Raw genomic sequence first — 27,680 nt, 5'->3', positions numbered from 1 at the left:
CGTTCATTCAAGATTTTCTTCCACCAAAAATTGCTGCTGCGCAAGACGACACATATTAATAAGACTGTTACATTGATTATTCAATTGAGATGAGTTCCCTGGGCCTTTGTATCAGAGGTTTATATGACATTTTAACATGATTTGGTATTCATAAGTTGTTTTTTTTTCTCATACCAGCTGTCAGCATTTCTACTCTGCATGCTCTCTCTATTCAAATATGTTTAGATACCTCATAAAAGTGTAAATGGTAATACAAAGTTTAATTGACACCAGTGTTGTTTTATACTATGATTACAGCTTGGCAATGCAGAGTTCTTGTTTAGTCTGTAGCTGAGAAATGTAGTGGCATAAGGATTTTCAAACCTTTTCAGATTAGCTGGCTCTTTCGTTAAGATATTCCCAATTTTATTATAATTTCCACTTCTGGCTTGTTAAGCTTTACTGAAGAGTGGTGCCCTCTTTGTAAACTAAGGCATTCAGATTTCGCCTTGTGTTGTTAATTCAGTAAAGGTGAAAGGAATTTACATCAAATTATTTGGAATAGCTTTTTACCACTCACAAGGTTGCATAGTTTCAGAACAGAATTTCAGCACCATCAAAATGTCAAATTTGGATGCAATCTAAGGCAAAAATTACATACTGAAATCCATTTCCTTCAAGTCATATTACAGATGTGCTCAGTTTACTGTCAAAGTCAGTCTTGAATATTTTTAGGCAGTCGGTTGGAATTGATTGTCTTTGTTCTAAAAACAGCAGTCCCAGTAATTTATTGCAAATATTGCAATGGCCGGTCCAACTTTAAATGGGGTCCTAGGGCAAAAATGAACTGTGGGCCCCTATTTACCCCCCTGGCCCTCTCATTCTCTGTGCATTGTGTATGCAACCTGCCTGACCTTCAAGTACCTATCAAGTACAGTGCACAGAGAAGACACATGGCAGGTTCATTATATTTTGCCATGAGCTTCAGGAGCAGACCAGTTCTCATACAATGATATACCACCTGGTCCCTTGTTTGCAGCATTAGGAATATGCACCATGTAAACCCATTTTTAACTAAATTAATAAAGTTCTTAAAGCTAGATTTTGGCACAGGGCAACTCTGCAACACAGGGCCTTAAGATGAGATTACAGACCTTGCATTTTAACTGGAAACTGGGGCTTCAATTAGTGTTTATTTACATTATTAATCTCCCAGTTGTCTTCTTGATTTATAGTTTCGTCTGAAATTGAGAAACCTGCCCTTCACAAATTCCCAGAGCCCACAGTGTTGTCTTTAAATTGCTTGTTTTGTTGGACCAAAAGTATTCAGTTTAATAAAACACAAGAAAGGAAAGAAAAGCAAAACGTCACTGTTTAGTAGCTGGAACCAACAAATATTTTGCTTTTTTGCTTTAAAATGCTTTAAACAATTATCAAATTAGTTATAGATTTTCTGTCCATCAATTTCATTGAACAGATTTATTGTTCAGCTTTAGCTGATATTGTGCTTCAGTGGTACATATTCCAAAACAAATCTGAAATGAATCAAAACACTACAAAGCATATGATGCACAGTTAACCTGGTGCTTTCTGTTACCCCTGAGTGTCTGGGCACTGGGACAGTTGCTTACTTTTCCTGGTTGGAAAACAAACCTTGCAGGCTGCAAGTGTAAACATCTAAACCAGCAAATGTAAGATAAAAGATAGTAATCCTGCAAAAAACTTTCTATTTTCACATCCTCAGTGGAATTACCCATCTCAAACATAACTCTCTTGGAGTATATTGTGAAAGCCTGTTATCTGATATGCTGCTCACCATAGACTCCTGGATGTACCTGGCTATATTTAACACAGAGGGTGTACATGCTGTAAGTGACCATTATGCTTTCAGTTATCACCATGTATTCTCCCCCACTGCCCACCATGCTGCTTTAGCACTTATTAGGGGCACATACTTGAGGCTCACCCACACTATTCACCTTCAGCCCACATTTGGCAGGTAATGAGTTTGACAGAAGAGACAGCAATAGACACATTTCTCGCCAGAGATCATTGAGGGGTGACCCTGGTCAATGCCACTGTGGCTCTTTATATTGATTGGGACTCTAAAATGGTAGCGATGGTCAAAAGATCAACATTATTCAATTACTAATTTACCTTATTTCCTTTGGGCTCTGGAAGATGTCTCTGTGCTGTATGATATTCTTTTTTCCTATCGGTCTGTCAAGCTGAGTTAGCAAGAGCATTGCAGACTGAAAACTGGCAGAATTAAGGCACCTGTAGACATAAAAACAATGTTTCAAGTTCATTGCATGTCACACTGTGTCAGATGGATCTAATAAAGTCTTGGTTGCAATTTGTGTCGGACTGTAGGATGAAGTTTTCAGGCGTGTCAGATGATGCAATGAAGGCCTGGTGTGTCGTAGAGCTACGAAACGATACAAAGAGATGTAAGTAGGGTCAAGATCATCTTCCACTTTCATGTTTCACAAAAATTTGCAAAACAAAAACTAGGATTTGGCCATCGTGCTAGCACCTCTATGCATCGGAAAACCTCAAAAGAGGAGGAGGATATGCTACAGCCAGTCACAACCAGGAAGAAGAGGGCAACATGAAATAAATGCCAATGTTTTCAAAGTGAATTTGAGGTAAATACTATATGTTTTTTAGTTGGCATGCTAGCTTGCCAGTGTTTTCTGTGTGTTCAAACATCCGCAGAATTTACTTAGACCACCATTTTGGGTTCACGACCAAAGATTTCCCAGTGTTTCACTCCTAAATGTCAATTGTCATCTGGGACAGCCCAAAATAACACAGTGTAAAGGAGGGTATAAACAAATGTGAACCCTTTCAGATTTTAATGCAATCCAAAACAAAAGTCCTGTAATAAATTCTATATTTGTGAAACATTTATCTTTGGTAAAAATTTATATTACTTTTACTTGTACTATGTCAGAGAGGTGTTGATTTAATTTAAAACCTTTCAGTTTCACAAAGATCATTCAGACCAGCTCTAATGGATTGCAGTACATCTACAAGGTTTTCTATTTTTCTGGTCACTCTATAAATTTCTGGCTGAATGTGAATGGCATTATTCATATTATTGTTGTTACTGCTGTACTGTATGTACTGAATATTCACTTTAGTAACAGTATAACTGAGACAAACTAAACTTTCATTTTTGCATGAGAATATGCTGTGATTTATTATTTAAATAGGCTTCTGTTTAAGTCCATGTTCAGATAAAATTTGAAGCCTCTGCTTGATAAATCCTCTATTAGCCATGTACGTGAACATCTTCTCTTGGCTTACTTGTAATCTCTACCGCAGTGATATTCATTTTGACCATCCGAGGCTCTCAAGTTCTGTTATAATCTATCCTGGCACCAGCCGACTGAAAGGCAGTTCAAGAAACCGTTGGATGAAATTCTGCTAAAGTCCCATGTTGAGCTGAAAAACTGGGCTATTGGCAGATACGTTTATCATTAGACGTGCCTGTCAGATTTTATTGGAACAAAAACTCACACTGACTGAAGAATTGAAACATTCAAGCACAGCACATCATGAAGATAGGGGCTTGCCAGCCTTGTAATGATACATAAAAAAACATAAGTTGTCTCCCACATTGGATTGGTGTTAATTGCAGGGTAGATTTTGGGCTGATGCTTTTCTACAGGCTTGGCTATGCGCGTGACATTGATGAGATGCTGACCGTACCTTAGACAATGCACTTCTCTTTTTGCTGTCTGTGCTCAATCCATGTTTGCAAAGATTATGTTCTCCGTTTGTTTCAGTCGGATTCAGTTGTTTAAGTTGGATTCTATATTTTGCAAGAGCTGCAGTCTTGCAGTCTCAAGAGACGCCATGGTCGTTCCTACACAGAAAGACTTTCACAAGGAAGCGTGAGAGCAGCAGAAATAGTCAGCCGTGGGATTTACCTGTCAACTGCACTTGTAGCATGTGGGATAACACACGCTAGATGCTGTTATGGTAAAACAAAGGCTGATATTCTTTTCCTGTGATCTTTGGTCACTGACTGCTTCATGTATGTCAGCGTCTCAGAGCGAAGTAGAAAATAAAGTGTCTACATTTTGAACCCTGGTTTGTAAGCCAGCGTTTTATGAAATGCTCACTTCTTTGCTTTATTCCATAGTTTGATGGATTACTTTGTAGAGATCTAGCAGTGGAAATTAAATTATAGTCTTGTCAAAATGCAGAGCTATATTTGATATATATTTGATAAACATTTTTAATAAAGATCTAATGTATTTTACAGGGAATGTTACAATGTTTTCGTATAATGCATAATTTGTGTATTCTGGAGAATTTAACCCTTACAAAGTGATAAAAAATAAATATGTTTGTTAAAACGAAAGCAACAGTTACTATGTATTTTAACTGTACTAAAAACCTGAGCAATTTCTGAAGCTCTTTTTATGTCTCTGCATAGTTTGATTGCAAAGTGAAAAATGAACAATCTCATCTAACCTAACAAGGAGCAAAAATGTAGCTGTGTATTAACATTTGAAAACCTGTAGTTCCTTTCTCAGTTTCACACTGCTGGGTCTAAAAGTACAGAGCAGAGTTGGGGGATTTAACTAAGCACAAGAACTTGGCTCAATTCCCACAGCATCCTCCAACCACCTAACTGCACAGCACTTTTGGAAAATAGACACACAGGTAACTGATTTCTCCGCTGACAATGCAACAGAAAAAAAGCTTGCTCTATCATTCCAACCATCTGGAAGTCTGGCTCAGACTTGAGGCTGATGTGTAACTTTTAATTGGAGAGACAGTGGTGGGAGGCAGAAGAGTAGGAAGGAATGATCCCAATGGATAGACAGGCAGTGCTTGCTGCCAGATGGACAACCTGAGTCTACTGGAGTGCACACCACTTCATGTTCTATATTACAAAGAGCTTGTTGGAGAGTCCTGGTTTGGCCCAACATATCTCAAGTACTGCAAAATGCTGCTATTTCATGGCAAAGAATCATAGACTGTAAAAAATATTGACGGAGCCACTGTGACGTCACCCATTGGTTTCTGAAGAGCGGTTTTGAAGCTCAAAGTGGGTGGCTGCCAGCTGTCGCCATCTTAGCAGTGCCTGACTCCGCCTAACTCCTGGCTAATCCAAAATGAGCAAAGAGGTGGAGCTGAGGCGGGCCGAATGAAGCCTGGTTGCTGAAACAAGCCACCTAGCGGATCGCGACCTGTCACTCAAAGCAGCCACAGCCTTAATTATGCATAACTTTATGGCTTAATAAAAATTTAAACGGGTGAGTCACAAAAAAAACTCACCCCCTGTACAGTTGTCATGAAAGGGGAAATTAGCTATAGAGACCAAAACCGTTTTTTGTTCCAGAGTGTCAACATGTTTATTTCTGTTGTAAAGTTGGGCATTTTAACATGGGGGTCTATGTGGATTGACTCACTTTTGGAGCCAGCCTCATGTGGCCATTCGAGGAAATGCAGTTTTTGGCACTTCCACACTGGCTTCATTTTTCCTAGAGGTTGCTACTTGGACAGACTTAGGTGGGGACAGTGTTTAGATTTCCAGTTTGAGGGATTGACAAGAGACTTTTTTCATTTCTGAAATTTTGCCAAGGATCTCACATGATATGTCGTACAGTGGATCCAAATAGTGACAGTTGAGTGTCAGGTGATTCTGGTTGTAAATATCATTGTTGACCATTGTGTGAAACTATAACTCTCACTGTTTTTGGTAGCTCCTTAAGCTTGGTGATCCAGCTTTGAAATCCTATTCTGTTAAAAAAAAAAAAAAAATCTATAACATGTTCACAGTCAGGGGGTCACAGTGGTTGCATTTTAATTTGCGTATGAGAGAAAAAGAGAGTTGAGGAGAGGTGGACATGTACTGTAGTTTTGTTGATACACTAGGTAGTATATTTCTTTCCAAATGCTTCTCAATGGCAAACAGAATATAAACTAGCGGTTGTGCAGCAGTGGGTGTCTGTGCTGTTGCAATGCAAAATCTGTGCTGTGTATCAGCACTTACAGAAGCTGAAATGATGAAATGACAAATCCTGTACCGGGCCGCTGTGTTGTGCAGAGTTGTATTATATCAACTTTCCCAGCAGTCTCGTCTCCCAGTATTTCAAGAACAATGTCTTTAGCACCGGGCAGAATTAGATTTCTACAGACGGTGTGTGGTTTCTGTGTGGGCCATCTGATACGAGGCTTTAAAGGACCCCTCCAGGGCTCGCTCAGGAACGGTCGCTTGCTGCTTCAAAACAGTTGACTGTCTGTTTTGCTTGTCTCACCTTTCTCTTTGCTGTGGTGAAGCCATACTTCATTCAGGGACCTTTATATTTGTGATTCTTAGCTCTGACCTTTTACGCCTGTTTTGTAGCTGAGTCATGATCTTTGGTATCTTTTTAAAAAAAAAAATTTGCTGAGCAGTTTACAGTTCTTCCACAAATTTGTGATCTTGGGATATTTTTGTGTGTTTGTAACACTGGAGCGAGCTTGCAATTTTGTTCCATTCTCACAGTATTTCCACAAAAAAATGATCAAATTGGATGGATGCTTGAATGCTGCGTTTTGGGAGTGGTACTCAGCCGGGGAGTAAGAATTGTTGCTGATGGAATCAATTTATGTCAAAGAAGTTTCCAGTGATGTTCAACTTCCAAGCTAGTTATGTGCAAAGAGTTACTGACTAGAAGAACCCTCACACACTGCACAAAATAAACCCTCATTGACTAAATATTTAGGTGTATATCTGGTAGCATTTAGTCAATTTTAAGTGGCCTTAACATATTAATAGTATGTATTAATGGACATTCAGTTTACAATGAGGTACACCTAGCTAAAACCAATAAGGTCAAGCAATAAATGAAGGTTATAATGTTCAGTTTTTGTTGAAACTGCTGTAGAGAGGTGTAGTTTGTGGTGCTCATGAATTGCATTATGTTATACTGAGAGATGTCTCTAATGTTTAATCTACCCAGATTAATATAAAGGGGATGGACAAAATATTAAAAACACCTCTCAGTACAGTGAGAACTGACACAGCTGACATCTTTCTACTTTCAAAAAGCTAGTAAGACGACCTTTGTGGTTTGTGATTATTTCATAACACATACTCCTCTCAAAGGTAACCACTCATATGTCTGATACAAAAATCTGCATTCTTGGTATTTACTTTCCTAAATTTCCTCAAAATGCATTTTGCTAATGCAAAATAATTGCATACCCTATGAGCCTAGTTCATAGGAGATGCAGCTGGAATATATTTACATCTCTGGCTGACTGTAGAAAAGCATGTATAGCTCTAATTCACAAACTGCAAATGTTTGTAATCTCTTCTCTTTTCTTGTTTTCTTGACTTGTAAATGTGATTTTCTTTTTCCAGGCAAAGCTCACATCATAACCAAACTAGTTGAACATTAGATTTATCTGAATTCATTTATGCAAACTGGTCTCTGATTGCTCTCCAGCCATGACTGTAATCTCACTAGAGCTGCAGAGTTGAAGGAAATGGGAAGGGCTGTGACGGTGAAACAAGAGTGATTGTGGTCGAGTGCGACGCATTTTAAGCAGTGCCTTGCTCAAGAGTTTCGTGAATAAAGGTCCAAGTTGGAATCTGAAATGTGATGCTTTCCTCTGGATTCACCTGCCTCTTCACCCCCTCCCTTTCTCCATTCACCAGCCTCTTCAGGCATGTGTATGTTTTTCTTCATTTCACACCTCTCTCACACTGCATATTCAATTTTTTTTTTTTACCACTATTTCCTTTCTGCTACCCCCCCACCCCCACCCCCCACCCCTCCACCTATCCGCCCAACCTCAAACCCCTTGACGTGGGAATTCAATTTGTACTGTATGTTTCATTTCTACTCAGATTTAGATTTATTTCATGTTGGCTGCTTTTAATTAACTCTCTGGATATGCGACGGGGCGGGGTGGGGGGGGATGAGAGACAGAGAGATAGATAAAAACTCCTCACATCCGCCAATGAGTTACACCGGCAATCATTTACCACTTAGACAGTAGTGCAGAAGCCCCCTGTTCGTTGCCCTGGCAACCGGTGCCTTGGTGATTGATTCCTCGCCAGTGTGGCATCGCTGCGGGGAATAGAGCGCGTGAGCTTAGCGTGCTCGCTACATCTTTCTAATTAAAATGGGATTACAGAGTCATCGCCGTTGTATGTTCAAACAAATGCAAGGCTGTGAAGGAAATCAATTTTGGTAAATGTCAGGGCTGTTAAATACAAGTATGGATAAACAAATGTAAGCAAGCTCAATGTACTGATATGCACACTCTATGCACACTATACATGACGATATGCCTGCATGCGATTTGCATGTCGGGGTTGTAGCAAGTGACAGCAACAGTGCATCCCTCCATCCAGGAGACAAGCTTGATTGACAGTGCATGAATCATGTTATGCAGCACAAATCACCAGACACAACAATTAGTCTGTTTGTTGCTGTCTGCTAATCAGAAAATATTCTTCAAATTGGAGCTTAATGTACATCTTAAATGAACAACGGTTTCTTAATGTAATTGGATTAGGCAAGTCAATCATATCTGTACAGTTTATGCTGTTGTCTTTCAGACTAGTGCGTGTTGAGGAGCTAAATATTCTCCCATGCACAGAGCTGAGACTTGATTACTTCACATTTTACAGTGGCTGCTTGCACTTGTACCGTGGGGATATTGTAGCACACCAATCTTATATTTCACAACATGATCTTACATACATATGAATGAGAAATGAATGCAGGATGCACGAAGAAGCAGAGGTAGGGGAATAACAAGTACTGTAACTCAGTGTGGTAGCATTTTACAAATGGTGCAGAACCAATTTAATTGTTGATAATAATTCTACTATCTTGGTTAATTTACTGTTACCTTTACTTTCCTTTATAACCACAAAAAAAGGATTTACCACATAGTTGTATCCATAGCAGTCCGCTGATACCATATTGTTCAAGGCCAATGCAACTTTTTTAAAGTACCATTCTTCAACATAATTGTGTACTTGAGAATCACATTCTTAAGTCAGTAACTCATGATTTTTAGTGGGCTCTTGAAGCCAATGACGACCCCAGAGTGGCTATACAAGTCCTATGCGTTAAAAGAGCACAAGATAAAAAAAAGTGTGCAAGTGAATGAATGAGCGAAACCAGAAAGAGGGGAATGTGTAACGTATAGAGCAAAAGAAAAACGAGGTCTTGCACTCGGTTTTCAGATTTCAATCACTACTATGTAGTTAGCAAGGTGGAACATAATGCCTTGGGCCTCTTCCCAAGCGGAGCTCTTTAGCACCGGCTGTGTGGGATGTGCCATTACAGCAAAGGTAATAATAGACCAGGGAATTTATAATGTGACGGTTTTTACATGCCTATGAAAGAGCGCCTGAAAGCCTGAGACTGCTGGCAGAAAAAAAAGGAAAAATTCATGTTTGGTTGTAAACAACGGAAAGCCTATTATTGGCTGATATGTCATGCGGCTGAAACATATATTAAACCTGTCATAAAGGACCTCTGGATTGGAACACACTTCAATTTCACCCGTATAGAAATATGAAACAAGTCTACTTGCAGACCGGGTCCAACGTACCTTTACTATATCATCCTATGAAGCAGAGGTTTTTACAGGGCTCTCTGTGGGTAACAAACTACTCGCTGAAATGAAAGTGCAGTTACAGCCTTATGAAACTGAGTGCCCAGATTAAGCATAAATCACATTCCTTCTTGTTTTGCCCCCTCAATCTTTACTCAGTATGGGTGCCTGGCTTTTGTGTGCTCAGCAAGCATACTAACATGTTTTTTTTCTCTTTGTGCTGTGAGAGAAATATGAGAACATGAAGCAGCATGAATTTTTTCATTGCCCTTTAAATTGTGTAAATTGAAAACGTCTATTTGTGTGAATACCATTCAGCACGTCACCTGCTTGATTCAGTGGAGTTCATGCATGCACATGGGTCTGCTTAACACACCACACAGATCTTCTTTTCATGCAAATCAGCTTGAATTAATGAAGGTGTAACTGGGACTGCAGTTCATCATGGTCATGTCAGGCAAAGGTGTTTACAAGTAGCCAAAAGAAGGATTTTCTAATACTTTTAAGACTGCAGTGTTGGTCGGTCAGTCCACCTGTTGGGTAGATGGCGTGAAATTTTGTACAGACATTCATGGTCCCAAGAGGATAAGTCTTACTGACTTTGGTGATCCCCTGAGTTTGACATTAATGCCACCATGATGTTGACATTTTGTTTTTTGTTTTTTTTTTAAGTGAAATGTCTCAACAACTATTGGATGGATTTCCACTATTTTTGTGTCAGTGGGAGGTACATGGTTTTTAAACTGAAAGGTTTACAGGTTTATTACTTAACATACAATAACCCCAAAACATGCCAATGTTATGAGGTGTATTAATCAGTGTTATCAATGTGTCAGCAGATGGATGAGTAGTTAAGGGATGAATGGAAGATATTGTACAATGTAAAACCTAAACTAGTAACATGGCTGAAGCCAACCAAATAAGAACATGGTGCCGGAAGTATGGAAAGAGAGCCCACAGACTGGGACAGCCAGGTCTTAAATACCCCTGGGAGACTGGCCAGTACTCCCTATTGCACTGATGAACTCCGCCTGCCAGGGACCTGCAAGGCAACACAGACAAACAAGACGAAACACACACAGCAGGCCCTGCTAAAGCAGGAGGGCCATCACAATTTGGTACAGACATTCATATTTCCCAGAGGATGAATCTTAATGACTTTGGCAATCCCCTGACTTTTCCTTAAAGTTTTGAGTGAAATGTCTCAAAATGAAGTTTGGTACAGACATTCATTGCCCCCCCCCCCCCCCCATTGTGATGAGTTTCACTAAGCGCCATCATCAGGTAAAATTTTTATTCCATCCAATACGTTGGTATTAAACTGAATTAAAATGAGTGAACATGGTAAACATTACATCTGCTAAACATCGGTATGTTAGCATTGTCATTGTGAGCATGTTAGCATGCAGACATTAGCATTTATCTCAGGGCATCACTGTGCTTAATTACAGCCTCATAGAGCTGCTAGCATGGCTGTAGTCCCTTAGCATTGTTATGCCTGGCATTAACTTATCGTTGCTGGTAGAAGGACTGTGAAAGTTTAAAAAGTCAATGTATTTACTTTTCTGTGAGTGCTTACTTTACAATATCAGAACTTTTCTTTTTGAGATAAACCCCATCACTTTTACTCCAAGCAGGTTAAAAGAAAGGAAATGTTTGCAGGTAGCATGTAGCCATCTCAGCTGTTTACACAACTCTTAGCTGGGATAACAGGAATGGGAGCCTGAATCCTCTACGTGGCTTAACTGGCTGGAGGGGGATGACAGTGTGCAGATTTTTTTTTCTTTTTTTTTCTTTAGGGGTGTGTGTTAAAAATCACACATACGTGTGTGCGAATGGTGGTCGGGTTCGTTCTCCTCTTGAGCGGAGAATAAAACCATCTGGGACTGTGTTTGTGTTAAGCAAAGTGCAACGGTTTTCCTCTCTCATTCACACAGACGCCTGGCATCATGTAGGGACTAATGTGGAATCTAAATCTGGACCTTGTTGATAGAAAATGGCAGGTCACACTGTTTGGCATGTGACTCTCACAAACCCCAGTACAGGCAATGGTGCTAATAGATAATTGCCAGCGTAATAGGAGGTGACATGTTGTATGATGTTGCACTCAGAGCCAGTGACTCTGTCTCCAAATAGCGATCTTTATTGAAAATACAACCTCCAGATTTTTTCTATTTCAGGTGGAGGCCTTGAACGATACTTCGAACGATTTGAATTTGTCTTTTTATTCATGTAGTTTTCTTTTCGAATGAGATGTTCCTTGACTTATTTTAAGCTCACCTGCACAATCTGCCCGTCTAATAATATGTTTCTTATGTACTGTAACTTTATAATTACTTACAATAATGCAAACACAGATTTTATGATACATTTATTAAACCAGACATGTCACTACTGCTATTACTGCAATGGCAACAACTTAATGTCTTCATTTACATTATACTGCGTGGCTGGAAAACAATTTATCACATGAAAAGCCAGCTTTCTTGCCTCGTCTCATGAACTTTTGTTCGTGTATTGCAACAGTTTGCGTGCAGAGCTCTCTGTCTCTCGATCCCTCACACACACACACACACACACACACACACATAAGTCCTCTTGTAGACACACACACACACTCATCATAACCATCCGCTATGGACTCACACCCCCTCCCTTTGCCTCCCACTCATCCTACTGATTGGAGTTGTCAGGAGTCAGAGGGTCACAGTAGAGGATGTCAATAGGCCTCATTCACAGACACAGAGAAACACACACACACACACACACACACACACACACACACACACACACACACAGTAAAGCAATAAAAGAGAGAAGCAGACAAAATGACAGACAGACAGTAATACAGTCCTATCTTAAGTGTGTATAAACACACCCCACAATCACCCCATCACATCAACAGCTGTGCATCAGCTCGCTCTCCCACTCACCGCAGCCGCGCACGCCGATGCCAGCAAAGAGCATTCAATTTATATTCATTATTCACCAGTCAACAGCCTTGATTTCAGTGATTGGATATACCCTCTACCACCTACTGTCTCCTCCCCCCACTTTCCTCAGTCCCATGGGAAGGCTCAATGTCTCCCCTTAGCTCCTAGAGTGAATAGCTCACTGTGTGTGTGTGTGTGTGTGTGTGTGTGTGTGGTGGTGTGTCTTTTATGTATGTTAAATGGTGCTGGGTGTGCAGCAGTAAGAAGGCTTTTGGGATATGAGTAGAGAGCACGTGTGATTGGACGGATCCTATCAAAGAGGAGGCAGGGAAAAAAAAACTTCAAGGCTCAAAGCCTTTTCATACAACATTGCAGTCACTACTGCATAACTTATTCATCTTTTTTATTCTTTTTTTGTCCACTTTTGTTTATATAGATTTTAAAAAGAAAAAAAAAACATTTTAGATTAGTACAGTTGTGCCAGAAGTCCAATTTCAGGATTATGCAGTGTCATTCACACAACAAGGGATTAATCTATGTTTTGAGTTCTGTGTTTTAGAGGAGTCTGATTTGGTTCAAAACCTTTTCTTTTTTTTTAAAATAATTTTTGTATCGTTTCGTAAAACAAAATATGAAATAAGGATCAGTAGAATATCTCCTTTTGGTCCACTACAAGACAAACTATAGTTATGAATGATGTATCCTCCCCAGTACATAGTGTCCAACTCCAAAGTTGCAAGAACTCAAATCAATACAAGGCACACACACATGTCAATCACAAGTGATACAAATCCAGAGAAATAAAAGCATGAAAACAAAAAGCCAAATTCTTTTAAGTATGCCTGAAAACAACCAAACAAAACTAAAACCTTCTAATTGACCTCCAATCTCACCCCACAACAACCTCAAATAACTTATTGCACATGATTTGGTTCAAAACTTCTACATTCTCATCACAAACCATTATGAAATTGACAACTTATTAAATCACGTGGGTCTTCATACCCCCCAGGTCTATAACAATTAGCTTCAGGTAACTGGTGAAACCACCAGCATGGAACATCTGAGTGACAACACCATGCTCATCAGACAGCATCAAGTGCAGCAGAGCCCAGCTGAGATGTAAAAGAGACGTTTGTTTGACGAGACATTGGCTTGGCTATCTTTATCTCTAACCATAAGCAGAGACAACCACACGCAGAAGCTCACAGGCAGTTTGCGCTCAAATTGTTTTGGGCACCTGTCATCCTCTATTATAATTAGCAAGTAGATGTCTAAATAATTGCCATCAGGCTGCGGCTGCTGTATCAGTGTTGGTAGCCAATGCCCCGTCCCTCGCCTTTAGTTCTAGTATTATTTAAAGGGCCGACGCGCCTTCACAAAGTAGTGCCTTCAGCAAAGTCTTAAGCTGTGTATTCAGTCAGCGACAGCATCTGGAGCGCTGAAAATAATTAACTGACACAGGAGGGTTTGGTGTTGGCTTCACCATTTGTTTTGTCCACACTTGTACCCGACACACACAAACACGCATATGCACACACATACAGGCAGCTTTTGATCATAATTGTGACACTGCCAGGAGAGAAGGAGGTAACACGCTCATCCCAGTGGGGATTGAGGATGGTTGTAAAAGTAAATGAGGCAGATGGGTCTGTCTTGAAATGTAGTTTGAAAAAAATGAAAAAGCTCCTTTGAGGAATAAAGATAGAATAGTAAAATTGAATCAGTTGCGTAATTTTAAGAGGACTGTATTGCACAACACACGTACAGTAGGAATGTGAAATAAAAATACAGTATTTATATAATTCTGCATCACTGTGCAAAGCTTTGAATTTATAGCTGTATAGAAAGGTCCATAAATCAATAAAATATAGCTCAAACTTCTACATCATTGATGTAGAAACTGATGCAGTTTAGAGCAGCATGTGCATCACGCAAAACATCCGATTCTGCTTCAGCTATATGGAGACTTGTGTGCTGGAGAGTTTGCCTGGTTAAAATGCAGGTGCAGTGCTATCAGCCTCTCATTGTGTGTGTGTGTGTGTGTATATGTGTGTGTGTGTGTCAGAACTGCGCTCGCTGCTATAAAGAGCTACGCTCCAGGGCCGGTGAACGCTATCCCGGAGTGTATCGCCAGCCATAGCGTGACGACTTGACTCACACTTGTCGTTCTCCTCTCTTCCTCTTTCCCTCCGATTAGACTGATGCCGCGTGGAGATGTATGTCAGGACCACACACACGCATACACACATATATGGAGCGTATCCACAAAGAGCTGCTGCCTGTGGGAAGACCATAGGTCACCAGGCTCGTCTCCACCAACCCCCTCCTTCAGGGGGCATTGAAGCTGGTTGAGGTCAGTGCTGCTCAGCAGCGCCCTCACCATGCTGATAGCAGCGCTGCTTAGATTAGCCAGTCAATGACGTTCTCCAACAACAGCTGCTGCCTCTCCAAACCAGCCACTTTCCAGAAAAACATCTCCAGGGCTTCTTAATGCCCCCCAATACACACAAAAACAGACACTAACACACACACACACCCTTTCTCCTTCCCTCCTCCTCCCTATCACCCTTCCCCCTTACTCTCTGTTGTTCTACAGGCTACCTCTGTCACACTCTTAGGCTTCCTTTGTAGTTATCTCATTGCACAGTTTTATGTATCAGCATGTCTGTGTGTGTGTGTGTGTGTGTGGGTGTGTGTGTGCGCGTGTGTGCATGTTTGTGTCTCTCTCTTGCCTTCTAGTTCCCTAATTTGTCTGACATGTCCTGAAAAGCCCCCATTTGGAGAGACATTAGCATAGCACTGCTCAGAGTGCAGTGGTGTCTACAGAAATAACTTCTGTACAGAAACAGACAGGGTGGAGTTCTTCTGTGGGGCTTTGTGTCCCCCGAAAGGCCTGAACAACTAATGTCACTTCTACTAACTACCTATTATGATCCAGGTTGCAGGATCTCAAACACAGCCTAAACCTTCAGGCCCTCTGGACAGATATGGTGTAAAATGAGTCAGGCAAAAGAAAAAAAAAAAAACAACATGTAGAGAACCGCCTTGAATCAGTGTCTACTGTACTATATACTGGCATTATTGTGTTAGGATAGCTGAATGCTCAGTGAGTTACTAGCCCAGCCTTTTCTGTGTGGTCTGTTTTCTTTGGTGCCTGCTCAGCAAGCGCTCTCCGTGGTGCTGACTTAGATGGTGCAAACTGGTGCTGTCCATGGTGCTATCATCACTGGTCCTATTTCAGTTGGTCCTTGCTGAGCTACAGCTGACTGTGTTAGCTTTTTGTCGGCTCTGTCCTTTGTGCTACCTCATCTCTTTCTAACAGAGCGCGTGCCATCCGCAGTGCTAACGCTGCTGGTTTGGGCCGTGATGCAGTTTGAGCTGCCCAGTAACCACTTACTGCAAGCAGAGCCAATGTCTGTCACAGATTATAAGCTGCAAATTGCCACTCTGGATCCATTTTCTGAATCCTCAGGAGCAACCTTTTTTTTATATACCTTGCTCATATCCTGCCAGTTAAACGTGTATCAGGTAGCAGATTTGTCATTGCTCTAGCTTATGGGGAAGGCGCATTTTCCTGAGGTGCAGTGAAGATTTTCTCTCGCCTGTGCCTGTTCAGTATTCTGGTGATTCAGTGTGCGCTGCAGTAGGGGGAGTGTCACTGAGAGTCTAGCTGTGCGCTGCAATTTTGCTTGACCGTGTTTTTGCGCATGTGTCTGCTGCCTGTCAGCTCTGAACACATGCAGAAAGCATGGCGCACGCATGATCTGTGCTTTTTCATCACTTTAATTGACTGGAGTGCAGCTTTAAAGACTTCTCCAAAACCACTCTCTTTTTCTCCATTACTGGAAGAAAAACATTTTTTTACCAATATATGCAATAATGCCAGGAAGGCAGAGTTAAGATTAATATCTGATTTGTTCCATTGTCTTTAGTAAAGATGACCAGCTTTCAAAATCTTTCTCTGCAACAGCAATAACATACTGCAATATGTAAGATATTCAAAAGTAACTTGCTTCATTTCAAGATTACTACATTGATTGTCATCTATAGTGTGACTCTTGTTGCCAAATCAATGCGGCTCAATCAAGATCAACGAACAGGGAATGAAAACACCTCTCACAAATAACCAGTGCTTGTTTTGTGGATAAAATGGCATATGCTTGCCTGTCAGACAATGTGCTTCAGATTGCAATTTTCTTAATAATGGAAAAGCGATCATCCCAAATGCTACCTCCAAAAACAAAACAACCAAACACAAGTCTCCCCAAACTGCTGTGGAAGCTTTCTGGATACCTATTTGTTACACTCTTGCTTGCTGGAGACGTGCATCTTAATCCCGGGCCAACTGTGGGGGGACGTGGGCCCAGATCGACATCATCCAGCCGCACTCGCAGAGAACGTGCATCACTATCCTGGCTTGGATGATATTACACCGGGGTATGAATTTACTGCTATAAACAGCAATCTGCTTACCACTGAAGCCGTCAGACGGGGTGAGTTTTCAGCTGATTCAACACCAATAACTACATCATCAGCAGTGCTCTTGCCAAGCGTTGTGCCACCTTCCATGGCGAATCATGTGCAAAAGATAAACTCTGCATCACCAAACAAGTCAAAACGCAAGATAAATCCTGCAATTATGAAGCACTGTGACTTTAAACTTCTCAGAACAATGAAAAAGGCATTGTTTTACTATTTGTCTGTGCTTATGTGCTCTTTATGTTTAATGATGTCCCTTCTTAAATAAAAAAACATAAATGTAGTTTTCAGTGTTGCTCACAAACAACTCTTTGCCTTATTAAAGTGTGACGTACAAGGTTTTCTCCCAGGAAACTGTTTAGCCGGCGTTTGCTGTTTGAAGAAGCACCTCTGCTCTCATTTCCTGAATATTGTTTCATTCTATTACTTTTTAATGATGTTAGTGGAGGTCATCTTTTTTTCAGGCTAGGTGATCCACCTCTGCTGTTAACGCTGCATACAAGATGACCAAAACTGAAAGCCATAAGCTCAGAGAAAACTTTGTATATGACCCTGCAAAGTTCAAGAATCACTCCAGCTATGTTCTGGGACCTGCAAGCTTTGGCACACAGTTATGACTCTAATTGTGGATAAGAGGCCATTGTGTCATACATGGGGCAAGCATAGTTACAGTTGTGCAGTCCAGAGTTATTTTTGACATGTTGCTGCTATAAGTAGTATAAAGTAATTTGCTTTGTGCAGATGGGTAATGCGAAGCAGGGTTCACTTTGATCTAATCTAGTGAGGTTGCATTTAAAGGTACGAGGGCATCTAAAAATAGGAAATTTACATGGAATGAATAGCCATGTAACAGTGAGAAGAATTTATGATAGTAGACTAGATCACAATTTAATTTCAAGCTTACAACAGGAGGACATTTTCTTTCATTTCTTTTGCTGATAAACTCAATTTGGTTGTTTATTTAACAAGCATCTCATCTTGGAAATGCTGGAATGGCAGCTCTAAATTGCACCACTACACCTCTGTCTCCCACATTCAAACGCTTCAACGTGTCCCTCAGTTAACATTGGGGTGACCAGGGAGTTTTTTTTAAGCAAATGCATCTCAGCACTCAACAAATGAATTGGCATGTGAGCCAGCAGAGCTTCAGCGTGTAAGAGAGCACCGGGATTGGTGCTCTGGCAGGTTACAAACCTTGGCAAGGGCTGATGTTAATTAAAGGCTCTGTTCAGCACTTTCCAAATTAGATGTGAAATGTTAAGCAGGAGGGGTTTGCCATTAACGTAGCGCTCTGCGAGACCTCTGACCCTGTCGGAGGACGGCACGTCCTTGAGACATAATTGTGCTCACCTTGAGTGCTGGTTCGACAGAAGGAGCAAGGGGAGAGTCAAGAGGGGAGCAGGGTGAAAAAGTGTACCAAGCTTCCTTTTGCTATAGAATGAGCTACAAGTATGTTTTCCTTCTTCTTCCATTAAGCTGTCGAGAGGTTGAAACGATTTGCCTCTCACCCGCTCTCACCCTTGTTCGTGTGTTTTGATAGCCACAGGAGGAATGTATTGGATTGCAACCATTCGAGGGATACACCAAATTAGACCGTTTTCACTTATCAAATGTTGGAAGTCTGATTTGAGCGGCTGCCAGCTTTCTGTCTCTTATGTTGTCTGAAATAGATTTTTTCTTTCCCAGCTCCTGAAGCTAACAGTGCTTGGCACTGTACCAAGATGGTCGCAGATAAAGATATTTTATGATGGTGCAGACGAGTACTCTCCAGTGTGCAGCCCCAGTTATGTCGAGAGCTCTCTTTTGTCTGTGCGTACTTGTCCATCACATATTTACTCCATTTCCTCTGTCTCCTTGTATTCCTGTCACATGACTACATAAGTAAACATTCAAACAGTTAATTTTCTTTAACACGGCTTGCTTACAACTGGCACAAATCGATGTTTCTGATCGTAACATTTTACATTTAAGCAAGCAAGAACCGTAAACGTGTCAAAACTTAATATGTTTGTGTGCAAATGAATCAATCACTTGTCATTATCAGATCCTGACTGCTCTTACAGCTGCGCAGCCACCTATGGAGCGCTTTCCCTTGGCAGATGGTGATCATCACTTGCAAAACCATCAAAAGGGAGCATGTTGATTTGTACATGAGAGTCGCATGCTTCCTGCTATTACAGTATGTTGCAAGATGACAGAGTTACCCCGGAAGGGGACCAAGTCATGAGCAGAGGAGACACAGAAGTAGGTCAGCTCCTAGGCGTTTGTTACATCATACATATTCATAAACAGCACCCAGTTGTTGTAGAGTGAACTCACTCCACGCAGACTGTTTATTCTGTTCATTGGGCCCCCTTCTCCGTTTAAATGTTAAATAGTGATTACGCACCATGATGATAATATGAGCAGTAGACCCTGACTGCTGCATTTACATGCATTTTATTGCTATTACATTAATCATATATTGTATTTAGTCAGATTTAAAACATCTGCAATGCCACATTTAGTTGAAACAGAAAAAGTTTGGACAATACATTATTTAAAGGACTAGTTTGACATTTAGAGAAGGAACCATTCATTTTCTTGCAGAGAGTTGGATAATAAGGTTGATACCACTCTCTCACTCTCAGACGGTTAGCTTAGCTTAGCATAAAGACTGGAAAAAAAGCTAGCCTGGCTCTTTGTGAAAAGTACGGGGGTGTTACAGGGGTTATGTGCCAGACAGTTTTTTGGCTGTGCTCAGTGACTTGCTGAAGTCCCCTCTGGCTGCCTGGCAACCTCGTGTAGACAGCAAGACTCCAAAAAGTCACTGCTACCGGTCAAGAAATATTTCCGGCACATCATAACCCCCCCCTTCCACCCCCCCTGTTAATCTGTCAGTCATTTTTTTGATTATGTAGACTTTATAAAATTCAGAAAAAAGTGAAAAATGGTTGTCACAATTTTCCAGAACCCAAGGTTACATGCTTAAATTCCTCTTTTTTTCTTCTTTCTTTTCTTACTTACTAACAGTCCAGAACCCAAAGGTATTCATTTAACAATGATATAAAAAAAAAATGAAGCAAATGTTCACATTTGAGAAACAGCAAATGTTTGACATGATTGCCTGATTATACACTTGAACTATTAACTGATCATCAGAATTGTTGGTCATTAATTTTCTGTCACTCGAGTAATCAATTAATTGTTTCAGTACTAATTCTAGCCTACATGCATAATATTTACTGTTGTGTGTATCCAGAAACATCTGGAGTAATTGACCTTGTCAGTCAAAACTTGCCCAAGGGAAATACAGTATATAAATGTGTACTAGATAATACATGTTTTTTCAAACACATAAAACATTGGAATTGGTCATTGACACTCGTCATCTACAGTATCGGCTTATATAATTTCATATAATGGCAGTTGTGCGGTGAATGGAGCCATTCTTAATTTTAGTACATCCTAGGTGGTGCTGCGCTTGTCCTTCAACCACTGTGGATAAAAAGAGAGTTGCAGGAGAGTGTGGGAGAATGAATACAAACTGAGTCAGTCACAGGGCTATGAATTGCACTGATGGTTCAAAACATGATGCTATTTCTGCCAGCTACTGTTATTCACTCAACCCTAATACAATCAGACACTCCAACACAACGATTATGCAGGGGGCGAGATTGACCTCTTCTCAACTCCCAGCAGCCTGTGCTACAGTTTCAGAATCATTTGTGAGATTTGGATGGATAAAGAGAGACATAAGAAAACAGAAGTGTAACTGTATTTCAATTAAATGTTCGTCTAATGTCTATTCCTTTATTTTACCTATCCATTTAACCCCTCTGTTACTGGACTATTATTACCTTTGTTGTATTAATTGAAAAAATAAAAGAATAGTCCTTTGCACCTCTGGGTGGTCATGTTTGGTGCTAGCAGGTGGCTATTAATGCTATCGCCGGCACTGTTGACAGTATTCGAAAGGCCTTGTTCATTGTTACAACCTGCAATGAACATGTCATTACAGGATCCCTCAACCTATATTTTAGCCCTCCCCACTCTGCATTCAGAACAAGTTCGTCAGTTGAGAGAAACCAAGTGAAATGGAGCTGGCGAGAGGGAGTTGAGGCTGACAGGAAGACTCTGTGGAGCTCATGCTGAAAATATTGAAGGCGAGGAGAATGTTAAAGTCAAAAGGAATCCAAAAAGGGGGATGATAGATGACGGTGAATAAAAGAGGTTATGAAAGAAAGTGAACAAGAAACCAATGTGGAAGCTTGAGCATGCTGCCGGTCTTAATTTTAAAGAGCATTCTTGTACAGACAACAAAGCAAACTCCTACATGAGCCTGGTAGTCGACATAATCTAGCTAAAGGTGTCTGTTGCTTGTGTGAGGTTCAAGGGTGGCCTCACAGCATTGCCTTTTGTTTTGTTAAGCATGGCTGCAGCGCACATTGCACCGACTCCCAGGCTTCTTTTCTTAGAGCTGCAGAGAAATTGCCTTGCCTATTGATCCATTCGCATGTAAACAGAGCATCTCCGGTCTCCAGCTCAAGGTATGTATGCACAGGAGACTTCCGACAGAAGATGGCATATACTATACATTGTACTCCTCCTCTTCTATTTTTGAACATGGCCTCTGTGATTTAACAACCCTCTTGATAGCGCGTAGTGCTAAAAGCGAAGTACAGTGCACTTCCTGAAGAAGCAAGTGTCAATTTTGCTTCAACATGAAATAATTTTTTGTATGAAAACCCCCTAAAATGTAGAGAAAGTCGATTGTTTTCATTATAATGAAAGCAGCAAATATGTTAGAAGGCATTACTTCCTATACATGACAATACCTAATTAGAAGGGTCTCATTGTTGAAGTGAGCCTTTATGTTGATTAGGTTTAGTTTGTACGCTGACAAAAGATGTAGCATGACTATATAAAAATACACAGAGCTGCTCATGCTGGCTCAAGCAGTTAATTTACGTATGTGGTGATTGTGAAGCCATGACATCCATTGACCATATGACTGATAATCTAATCCTCGCAGTCATTAAATCATAAGCATTAGGTCTTTTTGGTTTACTGTACATCAGCCCCAGGTTATGTCGGCCTGACTGGTGCAGAGACCATTCGAGAGGCTTTACTCACCCTGTGTTCCCTGCTCTGGGTACTTCCGTACGCCTGGCTGCTCTCGCTGAGTTGTTCTTCTCCCTCCTCAGCTCTGCCTTACCGTCACTTCTCTCTCCATATATGACTGGGCTGCTGCAAGGGGTCAAATGTCACCCACTTGGGATTCTGCGTCTCCGTTTGTCATTGCTGAGCCTGATGATTGGTGTGTGTGTGTATGTATGTGTGTCTGCATGAGAGTGAGAGAGAGAGAGAAATAGGGCAAGAGAGGGAATCTGAGAGTATGCAAGAGAGGGAGAGAGAGAGAGAACATTCTCGCGTGTATGACTGCTAGTGTGATTTTCTCAAGGAGTTTTAGGGGATCAGGGGTGGGTTAGGGACAGATTTCCCCTTCTTGGTGTTATAAAAATAGCCATTACAGCATGGAAAATCACAGCTTGCCTCTTGGACACACCACATCTGTACTGGGTTCGGCAATAAAAAGGTGCTGGGGGAATTGTGTGGGGGGTATCTTTATGGGCAACCAGCTGAGACCACATGCAAGGAACATGCTAATTGGTATTCAGGCCAGGGCTGTGACAGCTTCCCACACAGTCCTTACCGCATACACATTCCTTTCTGTTGCCACGGCGCCGGGCTCCAGTGAGAGTTTCTTCAACGACAGAGGCGAACCTGTCCACTTCGAGAAACCCAAGTAAATCCCCAGGTCCATCCGCACAAGACAATTAAACTGGAGTCTTTTCAGCCTCTTTTCAATTCTATTTTCTGCCATTTTCTCTCGTCAGGTTTCCAGCCCCTCTGTTGATGTTAAATCCTGCTATGACAGACACTGAGATTAACGCATTTCACTTATGAAATGATTCTCTTGGGGTTTTTCACTCATGTGTCAACCTCTCTTGAAAAGTGATCCACAATAGATGATCAAGACTCAATGTAAAGTCACTTTAAATTCAGATTACGGCATCTGGGGTACAATATGGATTAATAATTAGGAAGCTCATAACATCAACTAGGGCTACAAGTAGAAATTACTTTATCGATTAATCTGTCCAATATTTAGCAATCATGTTTCATGATTCATCGACTAATTGTTTAGTCTATAAAATCAGAAAAGAGTGAAGAGTGGCGTGTCGTTTATTCCGCAACTGATGTTTCTGCAACTATGTGCCTTGACTATATAACAATATTCACAAGTAATCTGAAAGGGGTCACTTGTGGTGACAAACCCACAGAGAATTAGTGTTAGACCAGAAAATGACTGTTTTAGCATCTTTCAGGTCATTGTTTTGGTAGTTGGTTACTGGATCTAGCAACCGTCAATGGTATTACACTTGAATGGACTTCTGCATTGGCTTCAATGTCAAACCATGGTTGTTGCCGCTTGGTGGCAACCAAAACAGAGCTAAAAGGAGAATGAATATTGGGCATATGAATATTGGCTCATGAGGCTGCCAAAAACTCCATTTTCAAATGTTTGCCACAAAAACTTTATAGGCTAATAACATGTAAATTTTGTGTTTACAGCTTGTTCAGCAGACCCCAAGTAGTCAAAAGTAGGAATTATTGCTGTTTTAAACAATGGATCAACTACCAAAATTATCCTCAATGAATTTTCTGTGGATCAGCTATTGTTTTCAAGATTTACATTTCACTTCATTACAAGCAATGCTAAAATATGCAAACAGCAGTGTACATGAAGACATGTACACTCAGTTACGTTTTTAGTTCTTTGTTTCTGTCACATTTGAAAGGAGTTAGAAGATCACAAGCTTTACACCAGAGTCTTACATCTTGTCATACAAGGAACATGCAAGTGTGACAAAGAGAGACAAACTAATCATCGCTTTGGCCACCTCTGCTGTTCTCACATTCCCTCTTCTTTTCTTGTTCTTTTCTCTCTCAGTCTAGGTTAACACTATTGTCAGTGTGAAGAGACTAATAAGCCTGCGGGCCTTTCGGCAGTTACCACACCTGGAAATAGAATTTTCTGTTTATATGCTGCCTTGCTCTTCTCCCAGTACTAGATATAACAGCCTATATTAGGAGCCCACTGTTTGGCAACATGCAGCTGTTGAGATGCAACAACTCTGCATTGTTAATTTGTCTGACCTTTTGTTTTGTCTAGCTGCGGAGTGGGAGGCGACCAATCTGAAAAAGGTAGAAGAAGCCTATGAGACAGTCAACCTGGAAATAAGGTAAGGGAAAGATAACGAAGAAATAAAAGTGGAGGTTGGTTTCCACTGTCACATATTTGTGGCTAAATCCTCAACGTTTTGCACTTCCTGTTGACGACACATTTGCTCCCTGCATTTGCCTTTAAACAGTGTTTGTGAGCACACTATTGTAAGCAGGGTGGCATGGTATGTAACCAGGCCTTAAAATAGACTCCATCCTTCTGTGCTAAAGTAGTGAGGAAAGCTGCACAGTAATGGATTTGCACTGTGTGATACCTAGGGCTAATTTTAATGAAGAAAAACAAACGCTATTGGTTTCCTACTGTGCTCTGGTGGGTAGGCCTATTCTAACTTTGAGCAGAAGACTGTTTGCATGGGTATGAATAATCCAAACTTCCCTGTGCCACATTCTTAAAACAGACATGGCACAAATTAGTGTGGCAAATACTGCAGTTACTTTGTATTAAAAGAAGTGATCTCCCGTCACAACAGATTTTAATCCAATCCAGAAAATCTGACATTCTCAAAAAGCTATATAATAATTTTTGAATATTAAGACATTTAATTGATTCTATATTTACATGCAAACTGTAATTATTTAGTAACATTACAATATACAGTCACAGAAGAAAAAAAATCCTTAGCAGGTTTGGATGAGAATTCCTGTTACATTCTTTTGCTCCCTCTCAGATGTTTTCACAGAGCTCTGAGCCAGCCAGCAATAGCTGATAAGTAGCTACTGTGGCCCACAGGCCTGAACACTGTTCATTACAGTAGGGAAAGAGTAGAGCCAACCACAGAGATGGCAGTTACCAAAAGGTCAAGATTTTTTCCCCTTAAACAAACGACTGTGTGAGGGGGGGGGGGGGGGGGGGGGAGCTTGCACGATCTCTTCTGTTTCTTCATTGTCCACCTTACTTCAATGGCTCCTGGTCAAATTATTCATCATATATGTGTGTTGGAGCGCTAGATAGGGATTTTTCTCCCCCATGTTCTCTTCAGGCTATGTCCTTTATCAGTGGTATGTAGATATTAGTGAGCTAGTGCATCTGTGTCTTCATACCTCTTGGAGCTAGCATGAAATTAAATCTTCCCTATTAATCCATAACTTTCATTACTGTAGCGTGCTGTAAAGGGCAATTTCCACAAAAATTGACTCTATGCATGAATATTACGGCCCCTGCCCTACTGAGACAGACATGCTCACACAGTTACGCAACCTGCATTGCTTTTCTGACCTTGAATCATCCCCCGACACCACCCTACCTTATCAACCTCAAGCAAAACAATCACCCTCCCTAAACATTTGTTAACTCCATTAGCAATTCTGGGTTATGAATATGGAAATAAGGGCTTGTGCATCGTTAGAGATAGGGCTCAGTTCCCTTATTTGCGATTAGCGAAGAAAAGCAGCCCTCACCAGCTCAGATAATGGAGACACTGCATAGAAATGGGCTTTAAAGGGCCGCCTCATCAACACACTATCCAGGAAGTCAGTCACTGAAAGTAGTGAGGAAAATAAAGCTACATTGTCGGCACAGTTAGGAGTCACCCAGAAGTTATTAAAGCAGCTTGTCAGGGCCACAACAAATGGGCCACATCCAGGACGTTAAAAAACAATTCTTTCCCTCATGTGATAAGGAGAAGTTGAGCTATGTTGTGCTTGTTCTTTGACAGCACAGCACATACTGATTTTGTACTAAAACCATTACATAAATGAAATGTTGGCACCCTTAAAAACATTTTCCTTTTATAATATGTAAAGACATTTGCTTAAAATTCTACCTTTAGTGTAATTTTGGTCTGTTTTTTGGTGTCATGATTCCAGATGTGTGTCAGTTTAACATCTTGCACGATGTCACATCAATAATAACTTAATTCCACAATACAAAAACACTTGCTCAAACTGTGCTTGTGATCTAATATATTGATTTTGGTCTCCCCAGTGACCTACAGAAGAAGCTGGCCATAGACTACGGAACAGATTGGGAGTTTCTGTTTCTGAACAGTCAGTGTTATAAGCTGAAAGTATATGAGTAAGTACTGACTGAATTTTCATTTCTGTAGATTATGTGCTTCATTTTTGTTTGACATTAATATAATCAGTCCTAAAATGTGCACTTGGGTATTTTATGAAAACTACACTGACAGAAAAAATAGTTTAACGGTTTTGACAATGTTTTCACAGATCGTTAAAGCTTTTAATATTATTGTTTATTCTCAGTAATAGAAATAATGGAAAGCAATTACTTTTGCAATACCTGTGCACTGCAGGTACCCATAAAACCCAGTGGATAGAAAAGTAAAACAGTTTTAGAGAACCATCACAAAATCAATATGTTAACCAGAGACTGGAATCCATCTTATTTTGCAACTGTACTAAAACAAATTCTAACTGTGGAAATGTGAACCATCTCAGTAAAGATCCACCATTTAAAGTTGATAATTTGTGAGCTCCAAGTCACCCTGGAGAAACCAAGCAGCTAAATCAACTAAATTTAATCAACAGAATGAGCTTCTTTTACTCTCTCCCGCTGCATCCCTATGGCCCCTGCTGGGGTAGAATCTGTTCTCCTCAGGATTGCTTGCCAGCTGGAGCTTTAGAAGCCTGTGGGTGGTTGCAGTTTTGAAAGAAAATTATCTGAGATCTGCACTGAGATCTGCACTGCAAATACATTTTTCAGACATCCTTGGAATCAGTGGTTTTCCCATGCCCTTATACACCACATTGATTTGTTTGCTTAGTTTGCCATTTAGGTGGCTAAATCTGAAAAGGAAAGTTGCAGTATGCAAGCCAGAAATCTATCTTGGGTTTTTTGTAGCCAGTTTCAGATAACAATATTATGAAATGATTTAACGTTATGCACAGCTGGCTACTGTGATTAAAATGAAGTAATTCACGGGTTGTAGAAAGCTCTAACAGAGGTAGGAAAAGATAGCTATGGTCATACTAGAGCCAAGAAGCAATCAGAACAATAGTAGATGGAGAGCACATAAGCAGTATGTCAAAAAACCGAACAACCAAAAAACAGTGATTGTCCAAGGGGCTGTAGTAAGAAAGATACTCTGCATTTGAGTTTGAAAGGTGGTGTCTTTTTTTAGCCTTTCCAAAACCAAAAACACAAGACCGAAAGTATAAGAAATGTATTAGACAGTGCGTTTATCTGTTCTAACTAAACTGCAAACGTTAGCATGTCCTGCTAACTAGCATACTACCTACAGTAGTAAGCTGTTACTGGTCAAGCAGCTTATTGTTAGCTAACTACATTTTGTGGGGTTATGTTTAAAAATGACCCACTCATGATAGCACACCCACTGTGTTGGATGCTACTAAATTGGTAGGCTAATGTTAGCAGCTCTGTCAGTTCTTTTTTGGATTTGGCAAAGTTTACACCCTACCAACTCCAATTAAACATTTAATCTGAGATAG

General features: G+C 40.6%; 1 protein-coding gene across 1 annotated transcript in view; it reads left to right on the top strand.

Annotated features, from left to right (window-relative positions):
* LOC121889503 (glucosidase 2 subunit beta-like) overlaps nt 1–27,680 on the top strand; it is a 138,675-nt gene that overhangs the window by 72,084 nt on the left and 38,911 nt on the right. Inside the window, exons 11-12 of the mRNA XM_042401500.1 lie at nt 24,202–24,271; nt 26,197–26,286. Of these exons, the coding sequence (XP_042257434.1) occupies nt 24,202–24,271; nt 26,197–26,286 (160 nt within the window). The remainder of the gene's footprint in view (nt 1–24,201; nt 24,272–26,196; nt 26,287–27,680) is intronic.

The sequence above is a fragment of the Thunnus maccoyii genome, chromosome 22 (genome assembly GCF_910596095.1).
Source record: "Thunnus maccoyii chromosome 22, fThuMac1.1, whole genome shotgun sequence".
NCBI classification, from domain to species: Eukaryota; Metazoa; Chordata; class Actinopteri; order Scombriformes; family Scombridae; genus Thunnus; species Thunnus maccoyii.
This window is presented reverse-complemented; position numbering and strand designations above follow the sequence as displayed.